Genomic DNA, 14,682 nt, shown 5'->3' with positions numbered 1-14,682 from the left:
AGGGTAATCATTATATACTGATGGTAGCTAAGTAATCTCGAACGCTACGTGTTTGCTGAGCGGTTTCGAGTTAAGCTTAAGTTTGTAACTGTGATTTAGTTTTTAATTTGATTATTCCTAAGCCACGATGTGTCAAGACCAAAATTATGTCTCGAGGGATAATTAAGTAAATAAAATATTTTATGCGTCAGCTTATTCACCAGCATGTGTTGCTGACGTATTTTCAAACTGTTTTACAGGTAACGAAGAATAGGCGCTTGAAGAATCGAAGTCGTCACTAGGCGATCTGATGGCTCAGATCATTTTGTTAAATATTAAACTTGAATAGTGGTTTTATATAAACAAGTAATCTTTTGTAAACATTAAACAGATATTTTATAATCCCGTGTTTTGATATGTAAATAATAATATAATAATCCACGCAAATATTTCCGCAATTAAACCGTAACTCTGATATATTTACAAAAACGGTACCAACTGCGAGTCACACGCCTAGGCCTAAGATAAGGGTGTGACACATGCACCATTGTATCATTATTACGGCCCAATGGGCTTTGTTTACACAACGTCGGGTCCAAACATACAAGAAAACAAACCGACGAGCTAACTAAGATACAACGTTAAAAACAAGAGTAAATACAAAAGACTAATATACAAAACGGGACCCTACAATTCCAACAATCTTTGTGATATCTAATCCGAAATGCTGCTAGAATTAATGATTCGGATCAACCTATTGTTATATTATCCAACCGATCATACTGCTCTGGTTCCACATTGAATACAGTGTTACCTCTTTAGTATAGATTATAATTCCATCAGTTGAACTAACAATTAAAATCTAAACTAACAATTAAAATCTATCGTAGTATTGAATAATATGAATTATGAGTCTTGAGTTGTAATAAAACAAGCATCATTAGCAATATTGTTAAAGAGACACACACATGTACCTCCAAAACATTCGTGCAAGCAATGAAACTCTTTGGAAACAAACATAAACTAAATACATGTTTTTATTGTCGATATATCAGTTTTATTTTTTAAGATTATAGATGCTATTCAATTGTTAACATTAACAAACAATACGAAGACGGAAGCATAATACAGTTGATCATATCAATGATTTATTTCAGCAAACAAAATCATATATATCAACGTCTTGAAGATTCGACTAGCGGTTTTCCTGATAAAAAGTGGTTGACGAGTGCAAGAGCTCTCTTTGGTTGGTAGCTTGGCACCTGATGACCTGCCTCTCGAACCGTTGCTAATGTTAGATCTCCTTTATAAACTTGTGCATAGCCCGCCACCTGTGATTTTCATGCAACGTTAACTACATTTCTAACTAATCAATTTTTATTAGTTTACAACATTAAAATGAGTGTTTTCACCTCTCCTTGATGAAACCAGGGATGCCATTTAGTTTTTACAGGAAGCTTCATGGCACTAACGGAATACTTTGTTGAGGTGATTGGTACTCTTGCATCAATATCTCCACTAGAATCACAACATAAATTAGTAACAAAACGGTTGGTAGCTAAGTTACTAGACACACGGTTAGATACCGGTTCGGTTTAAGTTTAAGGTTTGAAACAAGGTTTCACCGTTCTGGTTATAGTTTGGAACCCACTGCCAAAACCAAAACGCCGAAATAGTAGAAGATAAATTTTTTAATCTATATAGTTTTAATAAAAATACAATAATTTTTTCATGTATAAAAATCAAACAATGATAATACATACAATTACTTTTTAGTTATAACGGCGGGATCCGGTAAAGATGAAATTAACTTACTAAATGTACAAATAATTCTATATAGTTTTGAATTAAAGTATAGTTCAAACTAATTATTCTTGTGCTAGCTTAACTACTCTAATAATTTGTATACTTGTTCTCATATTAACAGCTTTAATTTTATTTTATTTATCCTAACTCTTAGGTATAATACATATACCAATTTAGATAGGATTTTGTTTGTACGTTTACCTAATACTCAAAAGGTAAAGGTAAAACATTTGATGTTCTTTTCAGTGAAAAAAGAAAAGAAAAAAAAGGAAAGAAACCATGACACAAATCGGCAAATCGCCGGTTCGTTTTAGTTTTTCCAGAAATCGTAGTTACCAATTCGACCCAGAAACTTTGCCAAAACCGGCTGAACGGGTAAAACATTTTTAGATAGGATCTTTTTCTGTCGGTTTACCTAAATATCCAAACGCGAAGCGTATATTTTGCGAATTCCTTGAGGAGTGGAAGAACTGTTGACGAGCTATCTATCCAACCTCTGAGGGCTCCACTGCATGATTTTGACATAACAATTTATATAGTTTGAAAGACAACATATACTGACCTTTATTTCACTTTTAGCTAATGTAGTTTTATACACATACCCGCATGCTTCCCAGTCATGCCCGAGCTTTGTTACGTTGGCATGGAGGGCCTCTTGAACATCTTGCCGGTTCATATACGCATGGGTGTAGAAATCACTGCACGGATCAAAATTCCGCCACTGTATCACGAAACATAGCAAATTGCAAAATGGTAGCACATTAGTGGTACAAACACCAAGTTTTTTAGTAGTGGTCATGCTTTAATAAATTAATAACTAAAATCTATACCGATGTCTTCTTAGGATTTTTTGTAAGATTGCCATCAAAGCATAAAGGGGCATAGATGTTGTAGACGTCGATAACTTGAGTGTTATATCCAATATCTTCTGCAGCTTTGATGCACTTATCCGATTGTGTGTCTGCATTTGGGGAAAAATTACAATATTTGCGAATTGCAAAAACAGTTTCATCTGATATTATAGCGTGCGAACCAAAGTAATCAATCATCCCTTTCAAATCAGTCTCATCGTTGAGTATAGGGTTCCCTATCTGCATGTTTAAACAAGACAAAGTATAAGATGAAATTGCTGGTTTATTTTGAACTATCTACTTTATTCACAAACACTTAAGTAAAAAAACACACAATGTACACTATACACATATGTATTGATCATCCGGACAGCCTGCTTTGTCAACATGAACATGAGCATAAAGAGAAAGAATGGATGATCGTTGAATAGTAAGTTCATGAGAGTTGATCTTTCGAATATATCGAAAAATATACTTAGACTGCAACATAGTGTTTGTTAAAAAGTTAGCTAGAAATTAAAAAATCTTATTGACAACATATGGACTTGTTCTTTTCTGCCTTATTACATAGCCTTTTAACAGAAATTCGTTGTTCAAGTATTTAAAACATCAAGGAGTTGCGAGATATTGCCTTCTTGAATACCAGTATTATAATAATAATAATAATAATAATAATAATAATAATAATAATAATAATAATAATAAGAAGAAGAAGAAGAAGAAGAAGAAGAAGAAGAAGAAGAAGAAGAAGAAGAAGAAGAAGAAGAAGAAGAAGACAATCACACATGACCACATAACATGATCTGTGGTCCTACCCTGAAGCATTTGTCCTTTGGTAAGTGGGATGTCACATGTTAATTAGATGCACAAATGAAAACACATCTTATCTACCATCTACGTACCTTCTATTTACATAAAGATATCATAATAACAATGTGAAAATAAGAGTGTTGTGGAAGAGCACTTACAAGGATCCCTTTGAGATTGATGAGAGTTTTGTTAAGTTTCAAGTTGTAATAAACGATGGTTTGGGCAAGTTGAGGCACATAATGCCCCGCGTAACTCTCTCCCGCTATATAAAATTCTCTATCTTTATATTCTGGGAATCGCTCAAGCCAATTCAACAAGAACACGTAATTATCAGTGGCTGTTGCTTTGTCACCCCCAGTTTCATAGTCTGATGATTTGTTAGAGTACGAAAACCCTACTCCAGCCGGTGACTCAACAAACAATATATTTGCAGCTGGAATTTTCCAAAGTTTAGTATAAAATATAAGCATTTGCAAGCAAAAGTTTGCGAAATTGGTTGAGATTGTCTTATTACCGCGATTCCAAGAAAATTGGTTTCTGTAAAGGGTTTTTCCATCACTATTTATTCGGAATGGCCCGAGCTCTTGCATTGCTCCGTAAGCAAGCGACGAACAACCTGGCCCTATATATGCATATCATTCATGATTAAGTACTGAAAAACAAAAAAAAGACACAACTTTCTTATGGTTTTTTTATTTATGTTATTTTGAAACATTTACAACATGTGTACGTAGTTCTATAAATAAATGAGGTTTGTTGTTGTATACTTTTATAATATCAAAATAGTTGAACAAACATAACAATTAATTAATCATTTCTTTTGTATTTTAAATTTTTCTAAATGTGAAAGACGAATAATTATTTTTCTCCTTTCTACTCTCACGCTAAAACCTCTTCTCGTTTGATTCCCTTCGTATAAAATATACTAGAGGTTCATTACTTTAAAAATGATCGTGTAAAAATATTTTAGGTCGAAAAGAATACTAATTAAAAGTGGTTTTTTAGATAAAAGAAAAAAAAACAAAAACAAAATTGACGGTAACATGCATGGTGGCGTGAGACGTGTACAGCGAAGAATATAAACAGCACAGTCACAATAATTATTATATTGTTTAAAATCGCAAAGTGTAACAAAATACTTAAACAAGTTAAGGTAATATTAAAAGAATTATATTGTATTATCGTGAGGTTTATGCTCGTAGGTGACACGTTAGTACACAAAAAAGGAAATTATATAGTAGGACGTTATAAAGAATTTTGAGTTCAAAACTTATGGTTTACATATATTATCGTAATCGTTTGGGTATTTATTAAATTTTAACTGATATAATATACTTATCCTAATTACGACCTAACTGATATATATATATATTTACTTAACAGTTAAAAGGTTTCTATTTATTTATTTGTAAAACCAAATTTTGAAATTTTAGTATAATAATTTTATGACTTTCATTTATATGTAACTGGATTTACTTAAGGAGGAAAAATAAAACGTTGATTTTGTCAATATATATATATATATATATGCTAAGAAACCATCTTGCCTTACATTTTCTTGATTATTTTATTTATTAATAAAATATCAATATGTGTAGCAAAAAACAAAATGAAAGATATTTTTTTTTGTAATAGCCGTGCATATTTGAAATTCATTTATCATTTATAAACGTTAATAACTTTTTTGTATGATAAAAGAACACCATAAAATGATAAAATCAAACATTTTTTATCTTTAGTTTTATTATCATATATTCATATTATGTTATGAAAACAACAAATAAAAATGATGAAAATTATGTTGTATTTCTATATTGAATAATAACATTTGTGGCGGACTTTTCATACTTAATTTTTTGGGTTTTATTTTGAGAAAACAGTGGGATGCGAGTTTGTGCTTTAGCCTTTAGGACCAAATTAAGTCTCCTTTAAATCTAATTATGAGTAGTGACACATGTCATCTACATAATATTTCCTTGGATATACAAAACTCACTTTTTAAGAAAGTCGTTAGTTCATTTAAAGTTGCATGAAAATCGATTATCACTACTACCTAATTACAAGTGGTAAATAATTATTAGTAGTAAAGCTACTAATGCTCAACAAGAACTAGATTTATTAGTAGTAACAAATCATCAATGGTAAGTTACTACGGGTCAGCAATAAGTTGATTGTTAGTGGTACTACCGCCAATATTAGAAACTTGTAGTATATGGTAATCAGTATGTTGTAGGTTACTAAATTACTACCGGGATCGGTAGTACCTTGGCCTATCAGTAGCAATTTGGGTAATCAATAGTTACGATAACTAATCAATGGTAAAAAAGTTGCTCTTGATGGGTTTCCGAAAGAGCGTTTTTATACCTGATGTGCCAAACTACCAACAATTATAACTATTAATTAACATGCTCTTTTATAAAGATTTATATTGGCTCAGTAACCTAATTTGGTTTGTTTATGGGACGCGAATTAAAGCTTCGTTTTCATAGTAAATAAATTATTGCTTTTTAAAACTTTTATTATTATGTATTATCTGAAAAATATTTTATTTTTACAAATAAGTTATTAGCAATAAATTTTTACAATGAATATATACATCTTCTAGTAGTTAAACGTGTTACACGTGTATCTTACGTTTAATATATAGTTAATCATTGACTAGACAAAAGCGACGATGTGTGTCTACACATCTCTGTCGCTTAACTTTTGATTTTCGTATATATCACAATTATAGTGATAAAACATATTTAGTAGTATGTAAAGAAAAGAATATATCATCTATAGCACCTATATGTCATTATTTAACATTAAATTAAAAATAAACAAATTCAAAAAGCCTCAATCACTAGAAATGTATTACCTCCGTTTAGCCAAAGAAGAAGTGGCAAAGACTCCTTAGATTTCTCAGCTTCAACAAAGTAATAATAAAATGCCCGACCCGCGGATTCATCTACGGTGACATAGCCACCATACTGGTTAAACTCGACGTATGGTTGGCCGGGAAGTTTGCTTATTTTATCATTCGCTTTTCGGCCATTTTGAGGAAGAACGACTTTTGCTTTGTGTAAACCATTAGGTGTCTCGAAATAGCTTGTGTTTACGATAGAGACTTTTGATAGCTTTGCATTATAGAGTTGACTCAAAGCATGGAATTGTTTGTTGGCAAAGGTTTGATAAACGAGGGTTGAAAGGAAGACAGAGATGAAAATAGCCAAAATAGTTTTATTCTCCATTGTGATGGTGCCTAAAGATTTTGGTCCATATATATATAGTGTGTGTGGAGTTTATATGCAATCAAAAACTTAGGGACACTTCAGATATTTTTAAGACATTCATGAATCTTTTTTATTTTTGTACACACAAAATGTATTCACTTAAAATCTTTTTAGTTTTATGTTTTTTCATAGTAATAATAAATAGTAGATATTTTATTCATATGTTGTTTACGTTTTATCACACTTTCAGCCCAAGATTAAAATTTCGGAGAATTAAACCTTAACACAGGGTTGCTTTTGAGAATTGTTATAAAAAATTAGGCTGAAGGCCAAAAAAATTTTGAGCCTTAAATAAATGAGTTTTTTTGTTGGGTTTAAAACTTTAAATAATTTAATTTTTAAATGAGTTTACTTGTTATGATTTGAGTTGTGTAAATTTTTTTTTATATAAAATAGGCTTAAAGTATCTTAAGTGAAAGTAGAACTCACAACCTTTTAGTTGAGACTTGTACCATTTTATCACCAGACCAAGCTAGTGGTTGTGTAATTGAGTTTACTAATTAAATATTCATATTATATATATATGTATATTTAAAAAATATTCGAGCCAACCAGGATGTCGTGTCGGGTCCGTCAACCATCCTGGTCTCCTTAAGAACCAACCCTAACACCTAACGTTTTAATTTGATTACCGTTTTGGCAACTTAAACAAAACGTCAAGAGTCTATACGTCAAAACATTCCATCTTAAGCTGAAATATCTATCGGACATAAGCTGAAATATCTATGGGGCGTAAACCACATGGGTTAGAAAGCAATTTAGTTTAATGAATGTGGTGAACCAATAAGTTACAAAATTCAAAGTCATAGGATTAACCAATACATTTTAAACTTGTCTTTAATTTCTTCTTACTACATTTGGGCAAAATGAAAAGTCGATTAACCACAAACATCAAGTCCAACGCTGGGAAGTCAATCATTCAACAAAAATATAAATGCTGTATATAAGAAAAGTATTTATAGACTTGAGATTTGTAGTTTTATGTTGGTGTAATACGTAATTTAATGTTCAAAGAATTTTTCCTATTTATATAATTTTTTTAACATTCAACCCCACGTAATACTAAGATACACAACCTAAGGCTATATATAGTGGAAAGTTACAAGATATGGGGGATTTTTAACATGTAACGCTATGCCAGCAGAGAGACAATTTTCATTTTAAGGGTGCAGTGGTGTTCAAGCCAAAAATCGCCCCACATTGAATAGAATAATATTTTTAACCCCAATCAGCGACAAATCTATACCCCCTGGTCCCAGCGGAAAAAAATAAATCTTATCACCCGAATATCGTCAAGGGAGGAGGGGGGGGGGGGTGTTGTAGCCCCTTATCGCCAAAAACTCTCCCAGTTTGCCACCCACTATCAGTTAAATGAGTTGTAAAATAAAATATTAACAAGTATAGCTATATGGACCTATAATAAACCGATTAATCCCATCCCATTTTAACTTTTAAGCTTATTACCTATTGATCGAATGTAGAAAAAAGGTTCTTCAGAAATTTTTGTGTAGGAGATGTACTAGGTAAGGTTGTGTGTCTTCTTGTTTTTTCTTTTTTAAGAGAAAACTAGTATAACAATTGTAAAAATATTATAATAAAGTTTATTTATGTATTTATTAAAAACGATAAACATATCTTTATTATTTTATTATGTTTTTAATAATGAACTTTAGTTTTATTCTTTTTATATTATCTAATCTTACCCGAAGACCCAAGTCAACTAGAAAATACAAAGTTTGATAATCGACAACCGAATATTGGAAATTTTGGCCTCTCAAGGGAGAGAAAAAGTGAGATGGTTTAACTAGCCATCAAATTGGTCACACTTGGCGTGTAGTTAAATATTCTAGATTTTGTTATCTTTTCATCCTCATTAAATTAACAATTTAACATTTTTATTTATAAAGCGGATTCGTCACATGAAGTTAAGGGTGTTCAAAATTTGATTCGAATTCGAAACAATCGAAATTTGGCTCGATTCGAATTCGAATATGAAGATTCGAATTCGATTCGATTCGTATTCGAGTATAGTAATCGAATACGAATTCATGATTTTTTATTCGATTCGATTCAAAATTCGAATTCAAATTGTATAATATAATTATATAATATATTAATATATAATTTATTAATTTGGGTCAAATCCTTAAATAATAAATGTCAAAACATAATAATTAATCCCAATAACCCATACTGTTATTTCTTAATTTTACCAATACTAAAATTTGAACTTATTTTTATGTGGTATTGTAGCCACGTTAAACTAATATTTATGTGTTTTATATTGTTGATTATGATTTTTTTGATGTTTTTGACATATGTGACCTTGAATCAATTCAAATTTATTCGAATTTGATTCGATTTCGAGTTTCAAATACGAATAAAATCGAATTTCGAATATGGGATGTAATACGAATACGAATACAAATCGAATAATCCAACTTTTTAAACGAATACGAATCGAATACGTAGACCAGCAAAAAAATAAATTATTCGAATTATTCGATTCGATTAACTTGAAAATTCGTTATTCGATTCGATGAGCACCCCTAGATAAAGTTAAAAGATTTTTGTTACCAAATAGGATTCACCGAAAAAATATCTATCTAAATATCTCTATAATTGTCTACCATGAAATTCTACGTATAGCTCTCAGGTTGTTCCCCCCCCCCCCCATTAGTTAGGGCCACCAGATTGCTTGAATTATAAATGGAGGTTTCTTATGCATTTGACTTGAATTCGCGGGTATGGGTTTCACCAAACACGGATAGTATTTAATGGGTTATAACATCACATTTATTTGTGAAACTCTTTCATAACCAAACAATAATTTTCACAGGTCGTGGGTCTCACCAAACTCGTATAACCCTTAAACGGGTTATAACATCTCATTTATTTGTAAAATAACCTCTTAATTATCTTCCACGAGTTACGGGTATTACCAAACCTTAACAGCCCTCAAATGGATTATAAGATCTCATTTATTGGTAAACACTTTCATCATCAAACTCTAATTTAATTTATTTCCTTTACATGTTCTGCGTTGTTGGTCTATCATCTACATCGCCAGTTAACTTCCAATACTGCCCACCATCGTCAACTACATCAACGTCCCTTTTTCATTAGACAAATATTTGTGTTCATGTTTGTTCATTTAAAAAAAATGAGCATGCTCGTGTTCGTTTATGTTTGTTCATTAAGAAATCTAAAGAACCTACATATCTCAATTGAAAAAACTCAAACACTAAAAAATATAATAACAACCTAATATATGTATTGAATTAAAATAAAACTACGTTAAAAAATAAAATAAATCATCACAAAATAGCAAAACGATTAAAAACAAAAACTTAAATAAACCCCCGTAACACGGGAGGATCAAACTACTATATATATATATATATATATATATATATATATATATATATATATATGGTGAGGTTATAATAAAAAGTAAAGTGTGTCTAGAAAGTGTAAGCAGAGATCTGGAACGTTGGATCTGATGATCCAATGGTTGTGGTTCGCTGTTGTGTTTTTCCTAAGCGTGTTCTAATATTAAATTTGAAAATAAACAATCAAATTAATTAGGCAGATGTGAGAGAAAAACATTTCCATAACTCACCACAAACCACCCAAGACCATGACCACATCTTTCTTTGGGTTCTTGCTTTATTTTAATTAAAATTAATATTATATATTTTGATAATTATGGATCAACTTTGAATAGAATGACAAGAGAAAGTAGATGCATATAATTGGATGTTGGTTGATACACATCTATTTATACATCTCGAATCCCGTATAAAGTTTTGTTTATTTAATGTTTTAAGTTCGGTTTAGTTTATGTTTCGTTTATCTTTTATTAATTTAGGTTTTTGAGTCAAGTACTATATGTTTATTGTGTATTAAATCGTTTGGTGTCTTGCATGTTAAACTTAATTTTTTCTATCATTTCATGCGAAGCTTATGTTTGTTTTGTTCGTCAACGGTTACATGATTACTTCACTTAAGAGTTTTGATTTGTTTTAATGTAGATGATGATTTGTAATCCAAGAAAAGAAGTTCTAGAAGTTACTTATCGTTGCTTGAGAGTCAAGGAAGAGATCCAACATAAACAAGCAACAAATAAACAAGAAAATCCGGACCCCCCCATAGCATGCCGCGCCGCGCTACGGGGGTAGCCAGGCCCGGTCGCGCGGCGCCTAGGACTCCCTAGTCAACCGTTTTTGCAAGTTTAAGGCCCAGCTCGTCGTATATATATATTATTATAAACCTAAACGAAAAAAGAAACTTTTGGCAGCCAATTTGGAGAGAAGAAACCAAGGTTTTGAAGGGTTTTTGGAGGTTGATTGCTTTAGAGATCATAGAGCTTTCATACGATTGTTCAAGGGTCGATTAAGAAGGGTTCTTTCGTTCTTTTTCATCATCTTTGTTCATTATCTATTATGAATCTCTTTTGTTTACTTGGTTTTAGTTATTTATCTTTGATTATGACTTTGCTAGGCTAGACTTCATGTCTACCTAGGTTTGATGAACATGTATTGACTTGATTCTTGCTTTGGACTTATTGTTTGATCATGGTTTCGTTATATTAATTGTAAAGAACTTGATTTTGCTTTTATGATGCATATGAGTGTTTAATATCTTGATTAATTATTAACTATTGCTTCACATAGATCTTATATCTCTTGATTGTGTTCTTTAGATTTAGGGTTTATGTTTAATCATTACTTGGTGTTTTGATTATTGTGATTGAATGGGCCCATTAGATCATAGAAGCTTGTTGATAGTTGGTTAGGGTTTTAAATATTCTGCTAAATTTCAATAGCTGTAAGGTGAGGAGTTATTCATGTGTCTTGGTCAATTGCATGCTAGGATAGATAGTGACAATATTCTTGCTTATTGTGTTGATCCTTGTTCATGATGTCGTGTTTAGCTTATCAAGTTATCTAGGGTTTAGTGTTTCGTGAGATTACTTGCTTTAAACACTATTAATTAACCCTATTTGATAACCATGAGGAAATCAATATTACTGATTGCTTAATAATCTATTAATTATTCTTTGGGATGTCGTTTGATTCGGTCAAGGGTCCTTTAGGGTTTGTTAGATGAATATATTTAGAAATCAGTTTCCGTATCATATTATTTGTCCATTGCTTGATGATTGTTGATGCATGGGATTCTTCTCTAGGTAGATTCCTTCTCTGATTGGTTTCGATGTCGTGATTAATTGCTTGTTTTCTAGTTTGTTTGTTTATTTACTTTCTTAGTTTAATCTTAGTTTAAAAACCCCCTTTAAACATTAATAATAAATAGTCATGTCGTAAGTCTAGTCTAATTAGTTAATTAACGTAATTTATAGAGTCTTGTGGGTTCGATATTCCGGACTTACTTAGCTTTAATAAAATTGACCGGTTCACTTGCCGATGTTTTGTGTAGTTGAGTCATAAGTCTAGTTTTTATTACTTGTTTAGTTAATATTTAATTGACTGTTTTCATCACATTAAATTTTTGGCTCCGTTGCCGGGGAATCTTGGCAATTGCGTTATTATTAATTGGACTTATTTGATACATACATGCTATTTGTTTATTTTCGTCTAAGTCGTAGGAGTCTAATTTAAGTTTTATTTTATTTTTATTTTTATTTTTTTTAAGTATTCGAGTCTACTCACTTGATCTGTTGCGTTTTTCAGGTTTATGCCACATCTTCGTTCGCAATGACTACCGTTGGAGAATCTGGAACTTTCTCTGTTGAAGACCGAGGCTAGCTCGTCAGCAGAGAAACAACCGTCAGAACCCGCGTCTACACCAAATTCGTCACCACCCAGTTCACCGCCTGAAAGTCCGAGAAATCAAGATCAAATGGCCGAAGATAGAACAATTGCTGCTCAAGCCTTCGATGGCTTAATCGGAAACGAGTCATGCATCGTCGTTCCCCAGATCGACAACCCCAAATTGTCGCAAATTCCGTCATACACCATGAACAACATCGTTCAAACTAATCAGTTCACGGGGCGTGATGACGAGGATTCACCGGCTCACATTAACCGACTTTACCGCGTTCTTAAGACTTTTAATTTATAAGGTGCTACCGAAGATGCTATTTTCTTACATCTGGTTTCCGTTTTCACTTGCAGGTAAAGCAGCTAATTGGCTTGACACGCAGCCACCTGGCACGTTCACCACTTGGGAAGCACTACGTTATGCATTTATCAAGAGATACTTCCCACCGGCTAAAGCAGCTATTCTTTGCGATCAGATTCACTCGTTTCACATGGAACCTGGGGAGAAATATTGGGCTTGGGATCGTTTTCAGAACATGTTAGCTCATTGCTCACAAAATGGTCTCACACCATGGGCTCTCGTGGAGAAATTTTACAATGGGTTGAACTACGAAACCCAAGTTCGGTTCGACACGGCCGCGGGAGGAAGTTTACTGGCAAAGAAGAATGTCACCGAATGTAAAGAGATGTTTGAGACCTTCGCTCAATCCGATTATGCCAAAGAGCCACATCGCGGGAATTCCACTCCCGTCACTAGTACATCATCGTCCCCTCGAGGTGTACACCAGGTTAATCAGGATACTAGTGTGGCTGCTGCTTTGGAATCACTGACTAGAGAGGTTAAGGAGCTAAAGGCCAAGGTGGATAGGTGTGAGTTTTGTATGGGTGGACATGGTATGTTGGAGTGCCCGGTGATGAATCAATAGGTCGATTTTTTTGCTGGTCAGAATAGGTTTCCCAATAATTACAATACCAACAGTCAGAATTGGAACACTTACAAGAACCCGAATCAGAATAATGCTAATTGGCGTCCGTCGGGTGCACCACCCAGATTTCAAAACTCTTATAATCAAGGATAATGTCAGTATTTCAATAATAATAACACTGATGGTACTAATGTTCAAAATAATGTGTAGGATTTGAACGGTGGAATTGGGCGTTTGGAAGAGATGATGAAGCTAATCTTGGAGAGAGATCAAGTTACACAGAAAAAGTTGGCCGAACACGATTTGCTCTTCAAGAATCAACAATATTATATTTTCGATATTCAAAGAACTGTTGGTGATATTGCTCGTCGTTTAGAAGAAAGGCCCCCAGGTCAGTTTTCGGGTATCCCTCAAACTAATCCGGCTGCTCAATTGAACGCCATCTCCACTCGTAGTGGTAGGGTTTTTGGTCCGGGGGTAGTTAGTAGAGAAATTAGGAAAGATGGGGATGATGAGTTGATAGATGAGGAGATAGAGTTATAGGCTCCAGGTAAGTCACAAAATACAACACCAATCATAGAGCCGCAAGTTAAGAAAAACACCGAGAAGAAGCCGGTTGGAGTCCGGCCACCACCACACACCATTGACCTAGCCTATGTCCCGTATCCTGCTCGTCTAAAGAATCAAAAGTATACGAAATATGACGGGCATTTTCTTAATATATTTAGCCAATTGAATGTCAACCTTCCATTCGTAGAAGTCCTTCAGCATATGCCTAAGTACGCCAAATTTTTGAAAGACCTTCTTAAAGGAAAGGATAAATTGGAGGAGCTGTCGACTGTGCCTCTAAATGGAGAGTGTTCTGCAGTAGTTCTCAATAGAGTTCCGAAGAAATTACCCGACCCCGGTGTTTTTACCATTCCATGCCTTTTCGGAAGTAATACGACGTGTCAAGCATTAGCCGATCTAGGAGCTAGTATAAACCTTATGCCATATTCTTTATACGAAAAGTTAGACCTAGAAGAGCTCACCCCTACTCGTATGACATTGTCTTTAGGCAATTGTTCCGTTAAGTATCCGAGGGGTGTCGTAGAGAATTTGCTCGTTAAGGTAGATAATTTGGTTTTCCCCACAGATTTTGTTGTTTTAGATATGGAGGCCGACGAGAGAGTTCCTATTATTTTAGGTCGTCCATTCTTACATACTGCTAGAGCGGTCATTGACGTGTTTGAAGGTAATATCACTCTTAGAG

The 14,682-nt window shown here is 33.1% G+C and overlaps 1 protein-coding gene across 1 annotated transcript; it reads right to left on the bottom strand.

Moving 5' to 3' along the window:
* Window positions 1-1,154: 1,154 nt before the first annotated feature.
* LOC143591591 (serine carboxypeptidase-like 40) lies at window positions 1,155-6,754 on the bottom strand. The gene is made up of 8 exons (XM_077071761.1): window positions 6,307-6,754; window positions 3,961-4,068; window positions 3,605-3,879; window positions 2,616-2,876; window positions 2,388-2,506; window positions 2,201-2,293; window positions 1,392-1,497; window positions 1,155-1,310 (listed from the first exon to the last, which is right to left on the bottom strand). The coding sequence occupies exons 1-8, from the start codon at window positions 6,677-6,679 to the stop codon at window positions 1,155-1,157; spliced, it is 1,491 nt and encodes a 496-aa protein (XP_076927876.1). The 5' UTR covers window positions 6,680-6,754.
* Window positions 6,755-14,682: the final 7,928 nt, after the last annotated feature.

The sequence above is a fragment of the Bidens hawaiensis genome, unplaced genomic scaffold (assembly GCF_021521415.1).
Source record: "Bidens hawaiensis isolate Kalapana, Puna unplaced genomic scaffold, B.hawaiensis_p1.1 tig00039945_1, whole genome shotgun sequence".
In the NCBI taxonomy this organism is placed as follows: domain Eukaryota; kingdom Viridiplantae; phylum Streptophyta; class Magnoliopsida; order Asterales; family Asteraceae; genus Bidens; species Bidens hawaiensis.
Note: the sequence above shows the minus strand (reverse complement) of the source record. Positions and strands in the feature narration are given on the sequence as shown.